The 25,684-nt window shown below is 47.4% G+C and overlaps 2 protein-coding genes across 2 annotated transcripts in view; both read right to left on the bottom strand.

The window, feature by feature from the left end:
* LOC128976736 (ATP-binding cassette sub-family A member 9-like) overlaps positions 1-436 on the bottom strand; it is a 37,667-nt gene extending 37,231 nt beyond the window's left edge. The window contains exon 1 of the mRNA XM_054394083.1: positions 377-436. Coding sequence (XP_054250058.1) covers positions 377-436 — 60 coding nt within the window. The remainder of the gene's footprint in view (positions 1-376) is intronic.
* Positions 437-970: 534 nt separating this feature from the next.
* ABCA5 (ATP binding cassette subfamily A member 5) overlaps positions 971-25,684 on the bottom strand; it is a 34,873-nt gene continuing 10,159 nt past the window's right edge. Inside the window, exons 10-38 of the mRNA XM_054393793.1 lie at positions 25,573-25,631; positions 24,907-25,017; positions 23,964-24,139; positions 23,059-23,178; positions 21,963-22,101; positions 21,519-21,609; positions 20,949-21,088; positions 18,534-18,653; positions 16,746-16,947; positions 16,325-16,494; positions 15,421-15,554; positions 13,657-13,794; positions 13,209-13,322; positions 12,693-12,863; positions 10,669-10,782; positions 10,308-10,445; positions 9,489-9,563; positions 8,388-8,479; positions 7,718-7,844; positions 7,504-7,621; positions 7,322-7,413; positions 6,698-6,873; positions 6,183-6,258; positions 6,006-6,100; positions 5,009-5,128; positions 4,273-4,422; positions 3,244-3,323; positions 2,399-2,454; positions 971-1,219 (exon numbers count right to left, since the gene is read on the bottom strand). Coding sequence (XP_054249768.1) covers positions 1,112-1,219; positions 2,399-2,454; positions 3,244-3,323; positions 4,273-4,422; positions 5,009-5,128; positions 6,006-6,100; positions 6,183-6,258; positions 6,698-6,873; positions 7,322-7,413; positions 7,504-7,621; positions 7,718-7,844; positions 8,388-8,479; positions 9,489-9,563; positions 10,308-10,445; positions 10,669-10,782; positions 12,693-12,863; positions 13,209-13,322; positions 13,657-13,794; positions 15,421-15,554; positions 16,325-16,494; positions 16,746-16,947; positions 18,534-18,653; positions 20,949-21,088; positions 21,519-21,609; positions 21,963-22,101; positions 23,059-23,178; positions 23,964-24,139; positions 24,907-25,017; positions 25,573-25,631 — 3,502 coding nt within the window. The 3' untranslated portion in view covers positions 971-1,111. The remainder of the gene's footprint in view (positions 1,220-2,398; positions 2,455-3,243; positions 3,324-4,272; positions 4,423-5,008; positions 5,129-6,005; positions 6,101-6,182; positions 6,259-6,697; positions 6,874-7,321; positions 7,414-7,503; positions 7,622-7,717; positions 7,845-8,387; positions 8,480-9,488; positions 9,564-10,307; positions 10,446-10,668; positions 10,783-12,692; positions 12,864-13,208; positions 13,323-13,656; positions 13,795-15,420; positions 15,555-16,324; positions 16,495-16,745; positions 16,948-18,533; positions 18,654-20,948; positions 21,089-21,518; positions 21,610-21,962; positions 22,102-23,058; positions 23,179-23,963; positions 24,140-24,906; positions 25,018-25,572; positions 25,632-25,684) is intronic.

Raw genomic sequence — 25,684 nt, 5'->3', positions numbered from 1 at the left:
TTTGCATCTTTTGCATTTGGGCTTATGAAGGTGAATGAGAAATTGCCAAGTCAGGAGGAAGCAAAGGGTTAGGAAACACTGCTGCATGTACTTATGGATTCACTGACAAGAAGAATGAAAACACCTAAGGAGGACTGGGTCTAAAAGCAGCTGGAAGGATACATGTTGGCACACCCAACAAGAGGATTAGACTCATGGAGATGAGGAACACTCACATCTCTGCAACTCCTGTACCTGCACAGTGATGTCTTTGTACTCGGACCCAGTGGGAGGAAGACAAGCACCCACTTCTGTACACCCCTACAACCCCCCAGTGCATGCATCACAAACACCAGTGCCTCCCAGGATGGCACCAGGAGGCAGCCACATCTGCCACCTTGCAGTAGAAAGGAATGTTAAGTGCTGACAAGTGCTGTATCGTACCTGTGACGGACATGTTGACTTGGTGCACACCAAGCTAAGCTCGCAGTGGATTTCAGGACCCTCTTAGCAGGGAGCACAAGGACTGTGGAGCATTTTTCCCTCCCTCTTTTCTAAGCAGGGGCATTTCCTAAGCCTAAGCAGGGATGGATTGGCTGGTGGGGAGCAGGACCTTGCAGGGACACGTGCCTGCACAGCGCCTTGTTGGACAGGCAGCAAGGCCCAAGCAAGGACACAGGGCACAGCAAGTCCCTGCAGACCAGTGAGCAGATCCCACAGGGCAGGATGCTCCAGTCCCAACTGGCTTGGCTTGACTTCATGATTCCCAGTAAGGACAACCCAGCCTGAGGCAGCCAGCCCCAGCACTGGTGCAAGAAGGCAGGTGGTGCTCCTGCACCAGTGACCAACAGCAGGAGGCGGCCGACTGTCGTGGCAGAGCCTTCTCACTCGAGGCAAACTTGGAAAGGGTGAGGGGGGAAGGGGCTCCAGAGGAGCTGTGGTCATGGTGGGGATGCTCACCGCTGCTGCAGCGCTGCTCCTAAGGCCTGGATGGTGGAACACACTCAGTGCTTCCAGACAGGGTGTCCCTTGTCCAGCCCAGCTCCGGTGTTTTCTATGCACACCCCCAGCATGTGCGGAGGATCGCTGCTGGCACTAAGCCTGAGCTGCTGAGCACACCTGGAGCAGGAGCTCAGAACACAACTCGGTCTTCCTGTGTCCTCTCCCACCACAGAGTGCTGTTCAGGGTGCCAAAGCTGTTGTCTTCCTCCTCCTGCTCTTTAGCCAGCTCCACAAACACCTGGGTCAGACAGAAAGGACATGAATAGGCTCTGCTCCTGGTAGGACCTCTCCTGGGCACAAAGAGAGCTCATGCTAAAAACCTCACGGGTGTTGAAGGTACTGCCTCATCTCAGCACAAGGCAGACATGGACCTGTTGGAGCAGGTCCAGTGGAGACCACAAAAATGATCCCAAGGGCTGGAAGCCCTCTGCTGTGAAGACAGGCTGAGAAAGTTGGGGTTGTTTTCCTGGAAGAGAGAAGGCTGCCAGGAGACCTTACTGTGGCCTTTCAGTGCTTAAAGGGATGAACAGAAAGCTGGGAACAGAGGTTTTTAGCAGGGTCTGTTGTGCCAGGACAAGGGGTGATGGGTTTAAAACTGAAAGAGGGGAGACTCAGACTAGAGATAAGGACGAAATGTTTTACACTAAGGGTGGTGAGACACTGGCCCAGGCTGTCCAGACAGGTGGTAGATGCCCCAAGTCCTGGAGATATTCCAGGCCAGGCTACCTGGGGCTCTGAGCAACCTGATCTAGTTGAAAATGTCCCTGCTCACTGTAGGAAGGTTGGACTAGATGAGTTTAAGAGGTCTCTCCCAATTCCAACCACTCTATGATTTTGTGATCTCCAATGAGGAAGTTGCTGTAGTTTGGGTTATTTTTTTCTCCTTGCTCTCACCATCCCACCTCACTTCAACAATGCCATGAGAAGGAAGTTGAACCCAATGCATGCTGAAGGACATTTATCAGCACCAACAACTAGTCTAGAACAAGCAATAATAAGGCTCAGCTTTACCCTTTTTTTGGAAATGACCAGCACTGCCCATCTGCTGAATAAATCAGAGCAACATTCCTGCTAACACCACAAACTTAATTTGCTCCAGTCACTGCAGCTGGCATCTTATTTTTGAAGGAAAACAGGAACAAAGAGGAGCAGGGGAACTGGAACTACAAATTCCCTTTGGAAAATGGGACTTAATTCCTCCAAAATGCTTAAAGGGGCATCAGTGGAGCAGCCCCAGCTGCTCCTCAGCTTCTCCACCCACTCTGTCTGATGGGACTCACGACTCCTTTATGACAGGGGCAAAGCGAGTCCAGACCCTGTGAAAACTCCATCAAAAAAAACCCTGCAGCTTTTGCCTGGCAGGGTTTACTTCCCCCAAAGATCCCTGAAAATTCCCTGGAATATTTGCTGAACATACCTGCTCCAGTGTTGCCTGAGAAAAGCTGTACTCCTCGATGTGAAAGGCATGTTTTACTGTTGGAAGAGTTAATGACAGCAAGTATTTAGGAATACTTCACTACCTCAGACCTGACCCAAGTGGATTGAAAGCATTGAACTTGGTACAAGCATTTTGCATTGCAACAAGAAACACAGTTGGAGGACAACCAGTAATAACAGAAAAATGAACTAAATTTAGTTGGAGCAGAAACGCCCAAGAGCCACTGCATGGCAAATGTCTCAGTTATGGGACATGGTTCCCACCTGCAAAAGCAGGAGGGAGCAGTCCCTCAAGGTCCTACCTGACTTGGGGACACTTCTCTTTGGTTTGATCTGCTCTCTACCAACTATGACTCTGAGATGTGGATTTGGCACCCTGGTCCTCTTTAGGATCTCTACAAATCTCCTCCTAGAATTCATCTGACTTTAATAGCCAGGAGCAGTCCCAAGACCAGCCCAGCAGCTACAAACCTACACTTGTGACTGGCCAGTCCTGCCCTGTCTCTCAATTTTTATTAATTGATTAGATTCAGCTATTTTAATCCATTAATGTAACCTCAAACTGAGCTCTGCCTGAGCTGCAAACCAGCTTTTTCCCCTCACACACTGGGGTGTAATTTGCTTCCCCCTAGCCCTGCATCAATCCATGCATGAATGTGGCACTGAGGGATGGGGTTTCGTGGTGGTATCTTAGCAGCAGTAGTAGGATTGTGAGTTCTAGGTGAGTGGTTGGACTTGATGATCTCAAAGGTCTCTTCCAATCTCAACACTTCTATGGCAGACAAAATGATTTCTGCGTGTGATGGGTGGCAAATGTTTAATTACCTTCTTCCAGCTTGGAAAAAGAATGTGAAAGTGACTGTACATCTTCTTTAGGAATTTTATATGCCAAAATAGAAGCAAAACTGGAACAGAGAAACAAAGCAAATTTAGTTTCAGGTAAAAACTATGACTTAGAGGAAAAATATGAATATCCAAGTGAATGGATTTGAACTCCTTTTCTGAGGTTACTCCAGGCATTTTGACCAGTTGTCATCAAACAAGACAACAGGACTGATGCAGCTCCAGGAGACCAGCTGCTTTGTATCTCATCTCAGAGCTCCAGGTCCAGGTGCACCAGCTGAGCTCCCCCTGAGATCACTCTGACTTTCACGCTCTTCAAACAAGACTCAACTATTTCTATTCCACCCATAAGAAACTCATGAAAGGAAAATTACTGCCTGGAACTCTGAGAGTTCAGAGGTTTTGCCTTTCAAATGAACTCAAGAGGTCACAGGATCTCTGGGGCTTCTGCAACATCCAGCAGTTCCTGCAACCCAGGCTTCAGGGAATTGCTCTGCCCCACACAAGGACTTCTGGAGAATGAACTCATCTCCAAACCTCCCACGTTTGCAGAATGCTTCTTAGATGATGCCTGCAGTGCCCTTTATGGAGGGTCTCACCACCCCCCAGCTCATACAGCAGAAATGCAAAGCTGTTGAGGGGAAACCAACCAACCCACCCCTCCAGCTCTGAGGTATTCCCAGAAAATGTTCAAGCATTTCTAGGTAAGGACCAGTGACTCAGATGTTTCCTGGAGGTCCCAACCAAGGGGGAAGCTCTCAGGCCACAGCTATGCACAAAAGGGAGTTTTGCTTCCTCTGTGCCAAACATCTGCACTCAGGGCTCCCAGTCACCACCCAGCAGCTTTTGCTGTCCTGCAAACCCCTTCCTCTTTCCTCTGTGTAAGTTCCATGTAAATATTTATTGTAAATTTCAGTATCCTGGCATTCCCTACTGGGTGCCAAGAAGCTGCTGAGAAATGTGGGGCTTGTATCCATGCCAACATTTTCTGTGTGGTTGTCAAAACTTCACCTGTCCTGACGATGGGCGTTGGGGAAGATGTGCAGGATCTGGCTCTGCAGGTATTCCAGCTGCTGCACATCTGCTGCTTCTTTTAATTTCATTTCCAAGAAGTATCCTCTGCCAAACTTACTCTTCAGGTGTTGGACAGTACCTATACACCTGCCAATGCAGAGAGAAGAGTTGGACATGCTACGAGCAGCTTACCTTCTAACAGACCCTTAGCCACCACATTTAGTGCAAGGTGGATGCCAAAGGTGCTGTAAGGCTGAAGAATGAAGTGAGAGGGTTGTAATTGATCCTCTTGGGAGCTATAGTTACACGCTCAGACTATCTGCAATCAGGAGGGTTCCTCACAGTGCAGGCTGGAGATCATGCTGTGAGGAAGAGCTTATCAGTCTGTTCCAGAAACTACAAGGCTTTGGATCAATTGATGATGGACATTTAGTTCTGCAGTTTAAATTTCCTTTCCTTCCAAGTGCAAACCCAGAAGTCTGCCATGAGGGTGGTGAGACACTGGCACAGGTTGCCCAGGGAGGTGGTTAGAAGCCTCATCCCTGGAGGTTTTTAAGACCAGGCTGGATGAGACTCTGAGCAACCTGATCTAGTGTGAGGTGTCCCTGCCTGTGGCAGGAGGGTTGGAACTGGATGATCTTTGAGGTCTCTTCCAACCCTGACAACTCCATGACTCTCCAAGAGATATATTTGAGTTGACAGCCCAAAGGGGAGGGAGGGCTCCAAGTGGTACCTGAGCTGCCCAGACACCAGGATGGCCACACGGTCACAGACAGCATCTGCCTCTTCCATGTAGTGGGTGGTCAGGATGGCTGCCCTCTGCTTGTTTTTGAAGGCTGCTCGAATTGCCCTCCTGCAAAACAACCAAACCATTCCCTGAATGCAACACTTGGCACCTACTAGTAAATCCTGGGTTAGAAGGAAAAGAGGACTGTGATGGTCAAACATAAAACTGTTATTTCACAGGTCAGTACTACACCCACAGCAACAACTAACTCTTGATTTTTTTTTTCCAGAGGATGACTTAGATCTCAAATTCCTTCTATTATTTTAAATATTTCATTTCACTTTCAAGCTTTCAAGCTCCAAGCTGTTCTGGGAGGGGACACAGAGGAAGTTCACTTGGTGCTAAGGTTGTGCTGATTCCAAACTTAGAAAAATGGAATGACTGTAGGAATAGGTGGAAAGGAGGCCATGAAAATGATCCAAAGTGGAGCTGGAATCCCTCTGCTGTGAGGACAGGCTGAGAAAGTTGGGATTGTTTGGCCTGGAGAGAGAAGGCTACAAGGAGACCTTCTTGTGGCTTTCAGTGCTTAAAAGGGGCCAATGAGAGAGATGGGGACAGACTTTTAGCAGGGCCTTTTGTGACAGGGACAAGGGGTGATGGTTTTAAACTAAAAGAGGAGAGATTCAGACTAGAGAAAAGGAAGAACATTTTTTACAATGAGGGTGGTGAAATGCTGGCTCAGGTTGTCCAGAGAGGTGGTAGATGCCCCATCCCTGGAACCATTCCAGGTCAGGTTGTTTGAGACACTGAACAACCTGCTATAGTTGTTCATGGCTGCTCACTGCAGCAGGGTTGGACTAGATGAGATTTGAAGGTCCCTTCCAACCCAAACACTTCTGTGATTCTGTGATTCCCTGCCTAGGGCTCTCCCTAGTGTTAGCAGGGATAACACACACTCAGAGCTGGGCAAATTCCCAAAGAGAAACAAGCCTCTGGCACTCACCACATGTGCTGCTTGGCTTTTGGATCCATCCCAGTTGAGGGCTCATCCAAGAGTGTGACATGTGGGTTACCCAGCATACTCAGGGCAAAGCACAGCTGGGAGGAAGGCAGAGAGAAAGAATAAGGACACAACAGCTGCTGGAGACACCCAACACAGCAGCCTGGGGACCTCCCATACCTTGCGCTTCAGCCCTACGCCCAGCTTCTTCGTTGTCTTCTGCAGGTGGTCTTTTAAATCCAGGGCATTTGTAATGCTGTGGAAGGGGGAGGATCACATGTGAACAGCTGAGAGGGTGATGGTTTGGCTTCCCCCTCATCCCACAGCATGCAAAGAGTCTCATTTGAAGAGCTCAGTTACTAAGATTTGTGTACAAAGTGCTGAAAACAGGAGCTGGGCGCTGCCAGACAAAACCACCAGCCCCACAACCCCGAGGAGCCTGCAGTGACAACTCCTCAGCTCTGCAGCCTCTGCTAAGGTCATTGTTAGCACTTCACAACTTAAAAAAAGCAAGTAAGCACAGGATAATCCCAATATCAGCTGGATTTTGTGTGGTTGAACCTCTGTCTCCTGCCCTACTCATGCTGAATTTGCTGGCAAGATTCGATTGAAGCGAAAGGAGGAAAAGTCAAACCAGAAAAGGCTTCAAAAAAACAAAGCTAAAGCTTAAAGCAGTTCTGTAAGGAGCTACTCACCGTTTTATGACTTCTTTGACATCAGACTGACTCATTCCTTTGATAGCTCCATAAATTTCAAAGTGCTCCTGCAATGTGATATCTGGCCAAAGGGGGTTGGTTTGAGGACAGTAACCCACAAACTTCACCAAGTCATCTTCACTGCTTAGGCCAAAAGAACAATCTCCCATCAGAACCTGCAAGGAACATGCAGAGCCCTGACTCAGTAACAGAAGCTTCAAAACTGTTTTTGTAACATTTTAGCAAAAAAAAAAAAAAATTGGGAATTCTTACAATAATTAAAAAAAAAAAAACAAATAGAATAATTTAAATATAGATTCATTTTCCCCAGTAATTAATGACAGGAGAAAATGTAATGGCCTCAAGCTGTGCCAGGGGAGGTTTAGGTTGGATATTAGGAAGAATTTCTTTACTGAAACAGGGGTCAGGCATTGGGACAGGCTGGCCAAGGAGGTGTTCAAAAAATGAGTACATGCAACCTGATCTAGTGGCTATGGAGGTGCTGGGTAGAAGGTTGGACTTGATGATCTTAGAGGTCTTTTCCAACCTTAATGACTCTATGGTTTCCCATTTAGCTTGTGGAATGTGTTATAAATATAATAAGTGATACAGAATGCAACCTACCTGCCCACTGGTTGGTTCAATCTCTCCTACAAGCATATTAATTAATGTGCTTTTCCCAGCCCCATTGGGTCCCAACAAGCCCAGAATTTCTCCTAAAGAAAGGACAACACACACCATTGCCCATGAGGTCAGAGGAATGGATTCCAGAGTTGGTTTTGTAACTAAAGTAAGTCAGCTCCAACCTTTCCTTACGCAGAGGGAAACATGTTTGGTGGCCACTTTCTTGATTTTTCTCCCCAGAAGAAATTCCTTCCTTTCATCAAACTCTTTGTGCAAGCTGCTGACCAGGATTGCTGGCACCTAACAAGAGAAGAGAGAAGTGGTTGCAGATCGAAGCAGCATCAAGAAGCCTCCACATCTGGGTTGTAGACAGTGCCTGTGGGCTCACAGCTTTACCTCCTCACTTTTGGGGTTGCTCAGGATCTCTTGGACTCGCAGCCTCTCTGCCTTCACATCTTCATCTTCATCTTCATCACGTGGGACATCTGGGAACTTCCAGGTTCTGGCTTTTGTAGAACACTTCCTAATGGGAAGAAAACAATTTGATGCTTCTGCTTGGCATTAAGTTGTTCTCACTGCACTGATGCAGAAAGCAATTTGTGTTTGCTGACCCCAGGAGTGACACATTCCTGCAGCACAGCTGAGGAGCCCCAAAAGAGCAGAAAAAGCTTTCAGTGATGGTAATGAGGCCACCTTTATGCTGAGTTCTTTGTTGGGGTATGGCATCCCTCACCATGCAATGGGGAAGGGAATTCTCTTTTTATGTAAGGGCCATCCTTACACAACTCCCAATTTTGCATTGCTGTAACTTAAAAGGGAGTTAAAAAAAAAAACAAAAAGAAACCAACAAAGTATTTGTGGACCATATTGACTGAAATTCAGACAACTACAGTTAAGAGAACAAATCCTTTAGGCACTGAGGGTGGGATACAACCAGAGGTAGTTGATTTTCTGCACTATCCCCCACAGCTACACACTGCACACTTCAGTTTCAGCCCTAGCACTGCTTCTAAAAAGGGCTTCTTTGGACCATTGTTTTAAAAGAGCCTACTCCATGGAGACCCACCTGAAAAAGGGATCCTCTCTGACTGTCCTCCCTCCGTTCTTCAGCTCAAAACAGCGCAGGAGGAAGAGCCACACAACACACTGCAAATAGGGCTAGACCAGACAAATAAAGTCCTGGTTACTCAGAGTGCAGCCAGCTCTCCAAGGCTGGTGGATCTTATAGAATCAGAGAATGGTTCAGGTTGGAGGGAAACTTAAAGATCTAGTTCCAACCCCCCTGCCCCGAGTGGGGACACCTCCCACCAGACCACGTTGCTCAACCTAGCTTTGAACACCCCCAGAGAAGAAGCATCCATGACCAACCCGGTCCAGTGTCTCACCATCCTCACTGTAAAGAATTTCTTCCTAATCTCCAGTCTAAATCTCCCCTCTTCTAGCTTAAATCCATTGCCCCCTGTCCTGTCACAACAAGCCCTTGTAAAAAGTCCTGCTCACATTTCTTGCAGGCACCCTTCACTTACTGGAAGGCTGTTCTAAGTGACCCTGCAGGTGATCCCAGCAGCATGAGGAGTGACAAGAAGCTCCAGCTCTCCCCTACTACAGAAGTCTTAGTGTTTCTGAGAAGATTAAATGTATCAGAGGATGCTGCTCAGTGGGTTGACACAACTAGAGTCTGCTTAGATTTAATTATAGACTCCTGGCTTAGATTGGAAGGGACCTTAGAGATCATCTACTCCAACCTCCCTACCATGGGCAGCCACACCTCTCCATTAGCCCAGGTTGCTCAAGGCCTCATCCAACTTAACCTTGAACACCTCCAGGGAGGGGGCATCCACAACCAATTATTTGAGGGTTTTGGAGACAGAAAGGGACTCTCCCTGCTCTGGACTTCTTCCCCCAGCAGCACAGACTCCCATAATAATCAGGATGAACATCAGCACCGTTAATGAGCCTATTGAGGCAGCAGATGCTGAGCTGGTAGGCACAGCAGCTTTACTGATCCTGTTTGTTCTGCAACAGGTTGCAAAGCTGCAGGCTCCAGCCACGCTCAGCATTAGATCAAATCTCTATTAGTAAAGATGCCTGAAGAGCAGGGACTTCCCAGCAGGAGCCAGCAATTCTCTGCAGCAAATATGGCAGCAAATCAAATAACCATGCTCACAGCAATGACTGCTACCAGGAGCCTGTCCCAGGGGTCGTAGTATCCTCCGTTCTTCCGCTTGCCTTTCCATGACACCTGAGGACACAAACAAACCCTGGTGGAGCAACCAACCACCTAGCAGAGAATGTATGCTCTCTACCACTCCAAATGTCAGATCAGCCATACTATCATCTCATGGTTTGGGTTGGGAAGGACCTTAAAGATCTTCTAGTTCCAACACCTGGGCCACGAGCAGATTCATTAGATCAGGTTGCTCAGAGCCTTGTCCAGCCTTGAACACTTCCAGGGATGGAGCATCCACAACCTCTCTGGGTAACCTGTTCCAGTGCTTCACTAACCTCAGAGTCAAAATTTTCTCCCCAATACCTCATCTAAGTCTAATCTCTTCCAGTCTGAAACTGTTAGTTCTTGCCCTATTATTTACATGCTGCTGGTCAAGCACTTTCTGAGCTCTGCAGCGTTTGCACAAGTCTGACACCAGTAAGCTCCCAGCAACGTCCCTGGGGCTGCTCCTGCTTGAAAGCCACCAAATCCCAATTAACCCACCTCCAATCACTTGGTTTTGCTCATCTCCACAGGCATGGCTTTCCTTGAAACACTGAACAGAAGACTTCCTTCTTCTCTTGTTTTAAAACTGCAGCACTTTGCTCACAGCAAGGAGGAGACTTTGCACCAGCAGCTGCTGTTCCTCACATGTTAAATGGGTCCAGTTGACATTACACCACTGGGCAGGGAACTCCTGTCCTGCTCTCATTTAGACACCCACCCAGCCCCAACCATCTGCAATTGCTCTGGAGTGGATCTCCTGCATCCTCTTACCTTTATAAAGCAAATCAGACAGCCAATGAGGGGATAAATAGGAATGAAGATGGAGAAGACATAATGCAGGATGCTGGTTACTAGGTAATAGTCCAGAAAAAAGGCCACTTCAGTGACAACTGTACAGAGCAAGGCTGTCTGTACCAAAAGAAAGGGTGGAAAAAGTCAATGTTCAATCAGTTCAGGCTCTCTAAGCATTAAGTTATCTAATTTGAGACATTTTTTAAAGCTTTATCAATTAGGATATGAAAGCACTACAGACATTGGTACACTGTGGCTAATAAGGACACCAAATGAAGGGGGAGCCTCTGGAGCTAAAGAGTCTCCCTAAGTTAATCATATTCAAGGTAAAGTTACTCACCACAGAAAATATAAATGACCAAAATTCTTTTGTATTTTGGACTTTTCTGAAAGTGAAGGAGACCACGTAAGTGAAGAGCACAACTGATGGGACATAACCAATCAGGCAAAAAATCTGCAAAGACAGGAAAGGTTTCTCAGGAAATGTACAGCAAGAACCCTGGGGTGATTTGTTTTTTTTAATTAAGTATCAACTGAAATTACATTACAGTAATTGGATTCATCTTTGTCACTTGCTATGCATCTTCCACCACCTTGGTACATGGAGGATATATTATTCAAGACTCCAATAAAAGAATTTGTGGATAGGCAGAAACCTCACTCACTCATTTTCCTTTATTAAACCATTTCCCCTTTTTTAATAACACAGCCTCACAGAAATGTTGACCTAAAGATTTTGGCAAATATTAGGAGTTCATACAATCACAGAATGGTGGAAGGGACCTCTGGAGATCATCCAAGTCCAACCTCCCCTGCTAAATCAGGGTCACACACACCAGGTTGCCCAGGACCACGACGTCCAGGTGGGTTTAGAATCTCTCCAGAGAAATATTCTGCTACCTCTCTGGGCAGCCTGCTCCAGGGCTCCTGAACCCTCACAGCAAACAAGTTTTTCCTCATGCTTATATGGAACCTCCTGGGCTCCAGTTTGTGCCCACTGCCCCTCGTCCTGTCACTGGCCACCACTGACCAGAGTGTCCCCACATCCTCTTGACCCCCATCCTTTAGCTCTTGCTGAGTATTGCTCTCTCAGGCTGCTCCTCTCCAGGCTCAACAGCCCCAGGGCTCTGAGCCTTTCCTCCCCACAGAGATGCTCCAGGGCCCCTCAGCACCTTTGCAGACTCTTCTGGCCTCTCTCCAGTAGTCTCTCTTGAACTGGGAAGCCCCGAACTGGACCCAGTACTCTAGATTTGGCTTCAGCTAGAGCAGAGGGGGAGGAGAACCTCCCTTGACCTGCTAGATCACACACTTCTTAATGCAGTACAGGACATCACTGGCCTTCTTGGCTCATGGTGAACCTGTCCAGCAGGACTCCCAGGTCCTTCTTTGTGGAGCTGCTTTCCAGCAGGTCAACCCCTCACCTGTATTGGTGCATTCCACCTTCAGCCTTCAATGCTGTCAGAGATTAAAAAGCAAGGGCAGATGCAGCAGTAGAGAACCAGCCCTGCAGTACAATGGTCACATCCCAAACCTGGTTAACTCAGAGCTGCTGGCCACGCAGCTTGGAAAAACCTGATTCTTCTCCATTACTGCCAATATCTCAGGGAAGCCAGCCCTGAATATCAAAGAGATGAAGACCTGTAGTCTCTTCAATGTAATCACATGCTGCAATTCATTGCAGAGCTGGTCTGTGCTCAAAGTCACTGCAACCTTGTTGTTAGCAGAATGTCCATGCAAATGGAGCAATTATCAGCTGGCAGCAAAGAGCACACAGCAGCCTGAGCAAGCAGGGAGAGGAAGGGCTGAGCACTTCCTTGCAAGACCCTGGTGTTTTAAAGCTCCATTTTATTCCAGTTCTCAATGAAACACTAAAATCTGAATGGTTTTGCCCATGAAAAGTTGTACTAGTTTGCCTTTGGTGCAGTCTCATTGCAGCAGCTTTAATGAGGCATTGTTTTGTGTGTATCACAGAAAGGTGGGGGTTGGAAGGGACCTTGCAGACCAACCCCCCTGACAAATCAGGATCACCTACAGCAGGTTACACAGGACAGCATCCAGGTAGGTTTGGAATGACTCCAGAGATGGAGACTCCCCTACCTCTCTGAGCAGCCTGTTCCAGTGCTCTACCACCCTCAAAGTGAAGAAGTTCCTCCTCATGTTCAGATAGAGCTTCCTACATCCAAGTTTGTGCCCATCACTGGGCACCGGCCAACTGCCACTGGCCCCATCCTCCAGACACCCAGTATTGATCAGCACTGATAAGATCAGTTGGAAAAAATTCTGTTAAACCATCTAAGAAGAATAAACACTTGCAGAAACCAACCTAACCATGCTCTCCCATCCCCATGTGTGCTCCAGACTCACCACAGCAAGGAACTTGCCCACGTAGAAATAAACACCATAGTGGAAGGCAAAGAGGCTGCCAATCATCAGGACAAGGATGGAGAAGAAGAGTGGGAGGTCAACAACAGCCTGCCCAGTCCAGTAAGCAGAGGGATAAAGCCCTGCAATCTTCAGCTGCGTGTAGGCTTTGATCTGCAAAGGGAAGGGAGATGCAGTGCTAATTAAATGTTCATTAAAATGGACACTGTGTTCACCTGCCTCAGTGTGAGCAGGATCTGTTTTTTCCCCCTCTAACTATCTGCTTTTACACTGACATGGCATCAGTGTGGCACCCAGTTAGTACCAAAGAAAGAAAAAGGCATTTCCATGGAAAGCAAAAGGGCTTGTCCCAAATCTGCTCTACCCACAGCAGCCACATCCAGGCTGCTGTGCCCTACGCCTCTCACAGCAGAAGGTGCTGTTTAAAACACCTCTGAAAAACTTCCCTCAGACCCCAAAGCTTTTCTGCAGTCTCTGAATTAACACTTGGGAGCTCACCTTATGGTTTTCTGCATTGTCCATGGCAAAATAGGGAGGCATGCCAGTAATGATGATTCCCAGCAGCACGGCTTCAAAATAGATCTCCAGTCTGAAAATGGTGTCTGGAAGATTCTGAAACACAAACCAGGTTCTGTGCAGTCTCTTCCACAAGCTGCAGGACAAAAATCCCAGCACCTTTCAAGCACACTTCTCAAGGGTCCACACCACTGAAGGCAATTCTCAAAAGGCCCACACCACCAAGGACTTCCTCTGTGGGTTTGGGCTACTGGTACCCAATCCTTGCCACCCACACTGAGCGGAGCACAGCCCTTGGTGCTGCAGCCAGTCCCAACCAGCCTCTCCATTTCCAGTGTGGTTTTGCAGTCCCTCCTCTCAGCTCAGGGATGCTGTCAGCCTCTCTGTGTCCACAGGTGGTTTCTGTTGTGCAGCCCCAGGTGCTCCTCACCTGAACGAAGGGGTTGCTCCAGATCTGAATGCTGTCGGTCACGTTGAGGTTGCGCAGGAGCAGGTTGCTGACAACGTTCATCAGAACAGGCAAGGAGTGCACCATGGTGCTGTTGAACACCAGGGTGAAAACATAGTGCTGGAAAGGAGAGGAGGTGCTGTGTTAATTCTTCTGCATGCAGGGTAACCATAGGATGGCCTGGGTTGGAAGGGACCTCCAAAGGTCAATCAGTCCAACCCCCTCTGCATTGGCAAGGACATCCTCAAGGTTGCTCAGAGCCCTGTTGAGCATCACCTTGAAAATCTCCAGGGATGGGGCCTCAACTACCTCCTCTGGCAACCCATTCCAGTGTTTCACCATCCTCATGCTAAAGAACTCATTCTATCATCCAATCTTCTCTAGTTTGAAGCCATTGCCTCTCATCCTATCACTCCAGGCCTTTGGAAACTCCACTCCCTCTCCCTGGGACAGGTCTCCTACAGGCTTCCTGAACACTGGGGAAAAAAAAATCTTTGCATAACAGAGTTTGCTTTGCAGGAAGCTCTGGGCTGCTCAGGGTGGTTTTAAGACAACCCAGTTCAGGAAAATATTGGTGCTCATAGATCAGAAGTTCTTGGGAACAAATTCCCAGAGTGCTTTATGCCACAGTGACACGATGACAAACGATGCTCCAGACAATTACAGTCTGAAAGACAAAACCCACACAATGACCTGCACTTGGATGCTCTTGCTAATGCATTTGAAAACCAGACAGGCAAAGCTTCAGATGAGCTATGGGCTGCAGTCACCCCAGCATCAAGACCTGGCAATGAATAAAAATGGGAACAGAGCTGGCGTCCTGCAAAGCAGTTCCTTCACTGGAGATTCAATATGACCCCCAGGCTCAAATCCCTCTGACACTCCTTCACAGACCAGACTGAAACAAACACACACAAGGCAAGAAATTCATTTTTCTTTACACGAGAGTACTACAAAATCACACTTCTGTCAGACTGTGTCATTCAGCCAATGGAAGTAAGAAAAACCCCAACAATTCCTATGCCAGGTCTCTTTGTGAAGTGAAATATTTCTCTTGGCTTTGGTGGGGAAGAAAAGGGGATGGAAGTTTTATTAGCCTACCACAACTCTCATTATGGCAGAACATGATGAACACTATGGCTGGAGCACCTCTCCTGTGAAGACAGGCTGGAAGAATTGGGGTTGTTCAGCCTGGAGAAGAGAAGGCTCTGGGGTGACCTTACAGCTGCATTTCAATAGCTGAAGGGGACACACAGGAAGGCTGAGGAAGGGCTGGTAAGAAGGGTTTGTAGGGATAGGATGAGGAGCAATGATTTGAAACTGGAGCAGGGCAGATTCAGCTTGCCCATTAGGAGGAAGTTCTGTACAATGAGAGTGGTGGAATACTGGAACAGGTTGTCCAGGGATATGCTTGAGGCCCTGTCCCTGGAGACATTCAAGATCAGACTCAATGTGGCAGCCTCCAGTAGGAGAAATCCCTGCTGACTGCAGGGGGACTGGGCAAGATGAGACCTTTGAGATCCCCTTCCAACATGATGCAATCTGTGAAAACATTTATTTTGATAACATTTCCATGCTGTTAATACAGGGGCTCTTTGCAGGCCTCTTGTATAAGGAATGTGATAGGACATGAATTGATCTTGTAACTCAGTATGTGCCTTTCAGGCAGAGTACAACAAACCCAGCCCCCAATGCACCATGGGTCTGGCTCTTTGGGACACAACCAAGCTGATCTGCCCATCTTACCTGCCTGGATTCAAGGTCAAACACGTTCAAAGCTGCACTGTGAGGGGCAGCAGAGACATAATCACTGTCATTGAACATCTCCAGCAATATGTTCATGCTCCCAAGGGAGTGAACAATGTCATTGATATCTGATTCTGGTGGAAGAGAGAGAAAACAACAAGATTACTCATCACCACCTTGGGGTGTTTTACACTCAATTATTGATGTATTTTCTCACTGATACAACTCTTGTGATGAAAGATCACAAAGCCCTTGCACAAAGCCCACCAGAAAGTCCTCTGCTATTCTGAATGTGTTTTTGGCTTCCCACACAACAGCCTCCAAAGAATTCAAGACAAGTTTTTGGTTGTATTCTCCAAGTAATTGACTTATTCAGCAGTGAGGAAGAGGAGCTGAAGAGGTACTGAAACTTTCAGCTGCACAGAGAATTTGCTAAGAGAGCAGGAAACCAGCAGCACTTTGATACAGTGCCTGCAGAAATGAAGTTGTACCAAGCACCGATTCCCAACAGCTCAGATTAATTTCTTTTGCTTGGGTTGCTGCTACACATCTGTAAAACAACCTAAGTTGAAACAAAAAAAGGCATTTTCCAGTATGCTTTGGAGGAGGATTTTAATGTTGATGTATCTAAAGCTCTCCTTACCCAGCTCCTTTATCTGTCTCAAGACACAGTGAGGACAAGGCTACCAGACATGTGGAGAGGAGAAGCACCTCTGAACCAAGCCCCAAGAACAAGGGATGGGTGCCCCTCACCCATCTCTGGGTACTTGGAAATCTTCATTTGGGTTAATTTCAAGGAGAAAGATTGTCCCCAGCTCCAAAGGTATCACACACCATCCCTCCCCACCATGTGAGGTTAAAGAGAGAGGTGGAGACAGGAACCACCTCATCTCTGCCCTCCTACCTGTGGAGTTCTGCAGCAGGAGGCGACTCCTGTACTTGTGATAGTCCTCTCCAGGCTTCAGCAAGTACAAATCTGGGGAAAGTTTGATAGCAGCTACAGAATTTTTGATGACGTGGTGTATGAAAAACAACAAAATCTGAACTACAAGAAAAATCAGAAAAAGCAACAACCTGAAAGACATAAAAGTTTCAAATTTTATTAAAGTCCAGTGAAAGCCACCCCAGTTTATGTGCATGCCATTAAATTACCTCCCTCACCCCCAAAAAGCTTCTGTCCAACAGTGAGGGACACCTTTAGACTTAAGTCTTTTTTAAATGCAGCTCTGGGAAGAAAATTAATCCCATCCTGCCCTCTCTCTGCTGCCATTCAAACAGGTTTGGAGGAGAACTGTGTCTACAAAGGAGAAAGCTCCAATACTTACATAACTCTCACACACTTGTTTTCCCTCTTCAGGCTAAGGAAATGAACTTTGGCTATGGTGGAAACCTGCTTCTTCCAGAGGGCTGCATTGCTCATGGCTGGTGCCTTTGTCTCTGACAGCATCAGGAGGCTCTGCTCCATGTCGTCGAGGGACTTGGTATCCATTTCATCCTGTGCTTGCTGGGCATTGAACACACTGTAATCTGAGAGAGGGAGGAGGGAAACTCTGCAGGTGAGATGCTCTGCCACAGCTACATGGTTGGAAATGGTAGGGCTGGATGGAGAAGGCTGGGGGACCATGGATTCCTTCCTGCTGCTACTGCAGACGCCAGGTGACGGAGCCGGGTGACAGAGTGCTGGAACAGGCTGCCCAGGGGGTTGTGGAGTTTCCTTCTTTCAAATCCCACCTGGATGCATTCCTGTGCAGACTACCCTGGCAGGGGGGGTTGGACCTGGCAACCAGCACCAGAACAAGAGGACACAGTCTCAAGCTGCACCAGGGGAAACTTAGGCTGGAGGTGAGGAGAAAGTTCTTCATGGAGAGAGTTGTTAGACATTGGAATGTGCTGCCCAGGGAGGTGGTGGAGTCACCATCCCTGGAGGTGTTCAAGAGGGGATTGGACGTGGCACTTGGTGACATGGTTTAGTAGTCATGAGGTCTTGGGTGACAGGTTGGACTTTGATGATCCTTGAGGTCTTTTCCAACCTTATTGATCCTGTGACGATCTCTTGAGGTCCCTTCCAAACTCTGACATACTGTGATCTCACCCCAGTCACAGAGAAGACCTCTGAGATCATCAAGTCCAACCATCAACCCAACACCACCATAACCACTAAATCATGTCCTAAATTACCATGCCTACATTACTATCTTTTTTTCGACATCTCCAGGGAGGGTGAGTCCACCACTTCCCTGAGCAGCTTGTTACAATGCCTGACAGTCTCTCAGCTTAACCCCAAAGCCAATGCCACTGATTTACTCCAAAGTTCTCAATGACACAGACCTTTGGCAGACACTTAAGGAAGATGAAACAAACTTCTGCCACTCAAAAGGTGCAAATCTCCCCAATTTCATCCTATTAGCTCACTTAGGCACCTGAATTATTCAGCATCAGCTGTTAAACCCTCTTACACCCACACAAAAGCTTTGCAGAGCAGGGTAGTTTATTAGTGTGTCACACAGAAAGCTCTAGAAAGATTAAGAAATCTTAAACAATTCACAGTTGACATCAAAGGAACTCCTGAGTAATTCTGGAGTAATATGAAGCAGTCCCAAGTGTTAATTTGAATTGAAAGGTAATTTAAAGGAAAGGAAAAGAGACAAGTCCAGATATTCAGCCTTAATTGCTGACCACTAATATTGTTCATGCAGAAGGTTGGAGATAAATGTAATGCTCTGTGTTTACAATTGCCTGAAAAAATCAGCTCCAATCAAGCACAGTTTAAAAAGCTGCCCATAAAAAGGGCAAAGAAGTTAGAGGTAAGTACACAGGATGAAAAATTAATTACTGCAGAGACAGCTGGTAAAAAGCTTTTTCCCCTGGCTCCTCTCAGAATCACTCCAGAGCCATCTCTCTGTGTGTTTTTCATGTTCAATATTTCAAAAGCCTGGAACACCCTGAGATCAAAGGAGCCCCAGGCTGCTGGACACACTGCTCTGCAAGAGGATTTTTCATTCCTACCTGCAGAGCAAGACTCCTCCTGGCAGCGGTGTGACACAGGCAAGTCTGCACTAATTCACTAAACCAAATATGAGTGAAAACAGGAAAACAGCCACAGTCCACCCCACCTGCTTGATCAATCTCTGCCTCCACTTCCAGCTTCAGGTAGACATCCTCCAGTGTTGTCATGGAAACGCCGTAGGTGATGACTCCCAAATGGGAATGAGTGTCCAGGTCAGAAAACAAACCTAGAGACAGAAGTGAAACATTTTGGTTGCTCTAAAACAGGCTGACACCATCTCCTGGGAGATCTTCAAACCTGTCAGAGGCATCCCTAAAGCCTCCTGCATGGTAGAGAACAGCAGGTAATGTGCACATGTGGTTGAATAATTATGAAGGCACAGGTCACTTCAGAATCAAGATTGGAGGAAGCTCTTTGTAGCACCAAACTTTTCAGCCTCTGTGGTTAGAGGAAATGTTGAATGTTTTCCTGAAGCTGTCATGGTTAGGAAAACTACCTCAGCATCCTAAAGCTGCTGGGCTCACAGCTGCCTTCTGGCTGGCTGCGAGAATGCCTCTCCTGGAAACACCATGCCCAGGGACTGCAGCACAGCTTGTTCCACCTAGATCCCTACCAACACACAGATTTTACAAAGTAAAACACTGAGGAGCTTTTATTTCTATATACACACACATATAAAAACTCCATATATATATATATGTGCAACCAGATCAACACAGCTAGACCAGCTGGGCAGCAGACCCTGGGTGGCACACACACAACCATTCTGGTTGGAAAAGACTTTGAAGACCATCACATCCAAGCATTCTCTAACTCTGTCAAGTCTGCTGCTAAACCATGTCACTCAGCTCCATATCTGCCTTTTTCAAACACCTCCAGGGATGTGGATTTAACCACCTCCCTGGGGAGCCTTTGCCAGTGGTTGAGAACCTTTGCAGTGCAGAATTTTCTTCTAATATCCAATCTAAACCTCCCCTGGTGCAATCTGAGGCCATCTCCTCTTGTTCTATCATTTTTAACTAGGAAGATGAGACCAACCCCACCTTGCTACAATCTCTTTTCATGGAATTGTAGAGAAAAGATAGCTTGGAGGCCAACATTACATCCAGAGTGAGAGCATTTATTAGCACCTTAGGATAAAAACCATTGTGTAGCTCTTGCCAGTTGTGTGAAATGAAGGACTTGACAAACCCAGGAGCTTCAGAGCCAAGGTCACACTGAAAGGAAGCTCAAATGCAGAAAATGGGAAGAGCAGTTGGAATCTCAGTGCTGCTCCTCAGACCTCCATGATTTCTTCTGCCCCAGTAGCTGAGGCATGTTCCTAACCTTGGCTGCTGCTTAAAATAGTTCAGGGGAATGGATTCAACCTTGCATAAAGACTCCTGTCTCTCAGAAGCACATGCAGTGGCTGCTGAAGGTAAAGCTAATAAATAATAAACTGCTTAAAGAGTGGGGGGGAAAAAAAAACCCAGAAAACACTTATGAAATATGAGCTGCATATTCCCATCAGTACTGATTCTCCTGAGCCTTCCCAGAGCTCCAAGGACATGCTATTACTCCCATTTTCCCCTGGGAGGTGAACAAGAAGCCCTGAGCAGGACCCATCAGATAATTGCTGCCATCTAGTGAAACCAACACATCTGCTCCACCATCCTCTGAGGAACAAGGCAGTGCTCTCTGAGGCTGGCAGCAAGGAGGAATGAAGATGAGGAAAGCCACAAAGATGATCAAGGGACTGGAGCACCTCTCCTATGAGAACAGGCTGAGAGAGTTGGGGTTGTTCAGCCTGGAGAAGAGAAGGTTCCAAGGAGACCTTCTGGTGGCCTTTAAGTGCTTGAAGGAGGCCTGTGGGAAAGGTAGGAGAGATTCTTTCTCAGGGAGCATAGTGATAGGCTAAGGGCTGATGGTTTTAAAACTGAAAGAGGGGAGATTTAGGTTGTCTAAGGAAGAATCCTTCACTGCAAGGATGCTGAGACACTGGCACAGGTTGACCATAGAAGTTGTGGATGTCCCCTCCCTGAAGTGTTCAAGGTCAGGTTGGATGTGGTTTTGAGCAACCTGATCTAGTTGATGTCCCTGCTCATGGCAGGGGGTTGGAACTGGATAATCTTTAAGGTTCCTTCCAACCCAAACTATTCTCTTTTTTGTAGGACTTGGGGACTTTCTGGGTTCCTGCTGGAGGCCAGCCCTGCTCATTGATACCTTCTTCCATTGGATGTTTCTGCAGGACAAGGAGATTCTTGGACAAAAGGATCTCTTCACTCTTCTGCTAAAGGCATCTCCCCAGCACTTGCTGTCAGGTACCCACACCCCCTCCTTGGAGGAGACAACGAGGTCCTTGCATGCCCAAGAAAGACCTCACTGACTGATTCATCAGCCAGATCAGCCAAAGAATGAATGTCTGTAAAGCCACACCAAGGCAGAAGCAACAAATCTAACAATGATTACAGGTGACAGCCACGCTTGATGGATTTCTCTTCCACAGCCACTCAGCCCTGCAACACAACTAAAAGATCAATACCTGCAAACTTGTCCATGTCCTTGAGTGGCAGGGTGTACACAAGCTGCTCATCATTCTCCTGGATCAGGCTGGCTGCAGGGATGTGCTGCCTTATCAGTGAGGTGGTGGCTTCTGTGTTGCAATAGGCATCGATGTGCATGCTAAGGAAACACACAAGGAGGAGAAAATGGAGTTTTCAAAGCTTGCTTCCCCCCTCACAGATGCACAGCATCACCCAATGGTTTGGGGTGGAAGGAACCTCTAAAGGTCATCTAGTCTAACCCCACTGCAGTCTGCATCTGCAACTACAGCAGGTTGCTCAGAGCCCCAGACAAGCTGACCTGGAATGGTTCCAGGGATCCTCATCTACCTCCCCTCTGGGCAAGCTGTGCCAGTGTCTCACCACCCTCAGTGTAAAAAATTTCCTCCTTGTATCTCATCTAAATCCAGGAGCAATCAGGCAGCAGAACATGAAGTGTGAGGATAACAGAAGGATCATTTTGGGGGTGGAGGAGGGAACTATCTGAGAGATTTCACCAGGAGACAGCAGATAAAGACACATGGTGACACATAACAGGACACAAAGAATACCTCAGGCGGTAGCCAATTCCCCATTTGCTTTTGAGAAAGAGAGAGGATCCAAGGCATTTTAACATCCCCTGAGAGATCACAGCTTTACGATCTGCAAACAGAAACAGCCAAGGAGACCTTTTGACTCGGAGATTGTTTGCCCCAAAAATCATAGGTTGGTTTGGGTTAGAGGGGACCACAAAGATCATGATTCTACTACTATTTAGTTCCAACTGCCACCAAAGGCAAGGACACCTTCCACTAGAGCAGGTTGCTCAAGGACTCATCCAACCTGGCCTTGAACACCTCCAGGGAGGGGGCATCCACAGCCCCCCTAGGCAACCTGCCCCAATGAATGATGTATTTCAAATTGGAGAGTTGGAAATAGAGAAGCATCACTGTTTGCTCTGCCTTGGGCTGCCCCTGCCCCTGGATTGGTGCCCAATGGGTGATGGCAGGACTCACCAGCCAGGATATCTGCCTCATCCATGAAGTGGGTGCTGAAAACAGTCACACGATTTGCTTTCCTGTTCTTCAGGAGGTTCCAGACGATGTGCCGTGAGCACGGATCCATCCCCGCCGTCGGCTCATCCAGCAGCAGAACCTGGGTGCAAAACACAGAGTGTTTGCAAAGCCATGGGTAAGGTACTGACCTCAGCAACTCCCACCTAAGGAGCAGACACAGGGCTCTGTGTTTGAAGCACACAGGACACCCCTTAGAGCGAGGAAGGCAGCCAGCTGCAACTGTGCTTTGAACAAAGTCATCTCCTGCTGTGACAAATGGAAGAGCCACACAGTCACTTAGTGCCCCAGCCTGGCTTATTCTGCTTCTAATGCAATTAGGTGTAGCTGTGGGTTGTCTTCTTGGAGTAAGGGATGGCTGAATGTACACAGATGCTTTTAAAATCCCCCTGAACTGTCACACACATCGTTTTGAAACGCAGATCTAAAAGCAGTTCCCATTCTTCCAGGCCAGAAGTAACAGACCTGCAACACAAAAGAGCTCTCTGGTTCCATCCCTGCTCTAAGTGCCTGGATAGCTTTGCAAGGAAAGCCTCTGACAGTTTCATTGTTGGGGTCTAAATGTTACCTGCCAGAAATGACACAAAACTTGTCATGCTATTTGTTTCTCCAAGAGATCAAATCCACAGCTGCTGCCACCACCTAAGCCATTAACATCCTCAAGCACAGAAATTCAGATTTTATTTGTTTAAACCATAAACAAAGAAACAAAGAGCAATGGATGCTCCAAGTAACAATTTCTGCCCCTTACATACTATTAGATGCATTAGTTGGTTGTGACAAAAAACCCCACAGAATGGTAGGATTTGGAAGGGACCTTCCAGAGCTCATGGAGTCCAATCCCCCTCCCAGAGCAGGTTCACCTAGGGCAGGATGCCACTGAAGAGACTGACCTCTTCTCCTTGACACCTTCCCCTTCAGATGTTTATGAACATTAACAGGATTTCCTCTCAGTCTTCTCTTTTCCACACTAAAGAGGTCCCAGACACCAGCCCTTAGGTGTCCAAGTGACACCAAGTCAGAGCCATCTTACACACACCTTTGGGTTCCCAAGAACAGCAACTCCCACCGACAGCCTCCTCTTCTGCCCCCCACTTAATTTTTTAGCTTGGTTGTCTCTGATAGGCTGCATATCCAAATCCAACAACACTTTCTGCACCTTTAAAACAGAAGAAACACATTTATTACTTTGAAAAAAAATTAAAATGCCATCATTTATTTTTTTAATTGATGACTAACGATTAACGTTCAAATTAGCTCTTCCTCTTTCACTCTGCTAACAAACCTCTACAGCCAGAGCAGGGCCTTCAGCTCCAGCAAGCTGCAGAAGTTAAAAAGTGTCTTTGTTCAAACACAAATGGATTTAAAATGTTTTATGGGTGGTTTGGTTTCCTAGGGAAAGCAGCAGTTTATTTTTGTGTAATTATCTGTCTGTCCCTCTTTGCCTCCTGCAGTGTGAAGTTATTCCCCTGCAAACTGGCCTGAAGGAAATGCCTGTGCAGTGTAAGGGAGTTTGTGCCCTACAGATTGAAATGAATGCACAGAACCATAGGACAGTTTGGGTTGGAAGAGAGCTTGAAGATCATCGAGTTCCACCCCCTTCCCAGGCTGATCAAGGCTCCATCCAGCCTGGCTTTAAATACTTCCAGAATTGGAGCCTCTACGGCTTCTCTGGGCAATCTATTCCTGTGCCTCACCATCCTCATGGGGAAGAATTTCTTCCTAATGGCTAATCTAAATGAAGCTTCTTCCAGTTTGAAGCCATTACCCTTTGTGCTGTCACTACATGTCTCTGTAAAAAGTCCCTCTCCAGCTCTCCTGCAGCCCCTCTTCAAATCCTGACAGGCTGCTCTAAGGTCTCCTTGGGAGCCTTCTCTTCTCCAAGCTGGACAATCCCATCTCTCTCAGCCAATGTAAGACAATACCTGTGCCCAGTGGACTCACCTCTTGTATCAGATCATTCTGAGGGATTCCTTTAATTGCTGCAAAGATGGAGAGGTTCTCCTCCACAGTGAGGATATCGAAGTGTATGTCAGACTGGGGGCACACCCCCGCGATCTGCCGCACCTCCAGCATTTCATCGATTTCAGAGACTTTGTGCCCATAGACAGACACAAAACCTAACAAGAACAGAAAAGTCAGGAGCAACCAACTGAGAAGGTTTTTTTTTTTATCCAGCCAGACAGCACAATAACATGGACAAGAACCTAAAGTGGGCTCTTTCAGATACTATCCACAGAAAATTTGGTGCATCCCGAAATAATCGTGAGGGTGAACAGCTTTGATTTTCCAAAGCAGGGTGCTCTAAGCCTCACAGAATGGTGAGGGTTAGAAGGGACCTCTGGAGATCATCTAAGCTAAGGCAGGTTCACCTAGATCAGGTTGCACAAGAACTTGTCCAGGTGGGGTTTGAAAGTCTCCAGAAAAGGAGGCTCCATAACTTCTCTGGGCAGTCTGGTCCAGGGCTCCAGCACCCTCACAGCAAAGAAGTTTTTCCTTAAGTTCAAGCAAAACGTTCTGTGTTTGTGTCCACTTCTCCTTGTCCTACCACTGACCACTACTGAAAAGAGCCCAGCCCCACACACATGGCCTCCACCCTTTAGACACTTACATGCACTGAGAAGATCCCCTCTCAGTCTACTCTTTTCCAGGCTAAACAGCCCCAGCTCTCTCAGCCTCTCCTTGTAAGAGAGATGCTGCAGTCCCCTCAGCATCTTTCTAGCACCCACTGGACTCTCTCCAGTAGTTCCCCTTCCCTCTTGAACTGGGGAGCCTAGAACTGGACACAGTACTCTGCATGTGGCCTCACTAGGGCAGCACAGGGTGGGAGGAGAACCTCTCTCGACCTGCTGGCCACACTCTTCTTACTGCCCCTAGAGAAGCTCACCATCCGTGGGAGGACACAGCCCACACAGGATGTTCATCAGTGTCGTCTTGCCGGTGCCGCTGTGCCCGAGCAGAGCTGTGATCTGCCCCTCATAGATGTCAAAGGATAAATCTGCTCCCCGAGGCAGGTGCAAGAGAAAGAGCAGATGTTAGCCATGAGCTCCTGGCACCCAGAGCCAGCTCCTAGCACAGAGGACAATTCAAATACTGACATATGGGGTATGCATTTATGCTCTGCCTGAGGGGGTCACCTTACCTCCACACCCCAGTGTGGCACAGCACCCTGGGGCTGGGACAGTCCCTGCACCAGCGGCAGGCTGGCTGCGTTTAAAAGCCACACATGGAGATGAGACAAAAAGATCAGGGAGATGGGGCAGGGAAGATCCTGTCTCTAATGACATGGGGCAGAGGAGGAACAACTGGAACAATATCAGCAACATCTTTAGTGTTGGAAGGACTCCTCTTTTGGGGGCACCATTTTAAACAAGGTTACTGCCCAAGCGGTGAGAGAAGACACACACAAGCACATCTGGCATCCATGCTCCAAGGTCCCACCCCACTCAAAGAAACCAAAAAAAGCCCAAACTGAAACACAAAAGACCACTCAACAATTCAGCTATTGCTCCTCTGCATCCGACAAGCAGCTAAAAATCTCAAATGTTCTTACTTCTGAGAGCCTCCACAGTTTCCCCCTTTTTCCTGAATGTTTTCTGAACACAGCTGATTCTGAAAGAAGACATGTCAGTTTAGCAACTCTTTGAGGATCTTCAGAGGTCATT

Source organism: Indicator indicator, chromosome 29, assembly GCF_027791375.1.
Source record: "Indicator indicator isolate 239-I01 chromosome 29, UM_Iind_1.1, whole genome shotgun sequence".
NCBI lineage: Eukaryota > Metazoa > Chordata > Aves > Piciformes > Indicatoridae > Indicator > Indicator indicator.
This window is presented reverse-complemented; position numbering and strand designations above follow the sequence as displayed.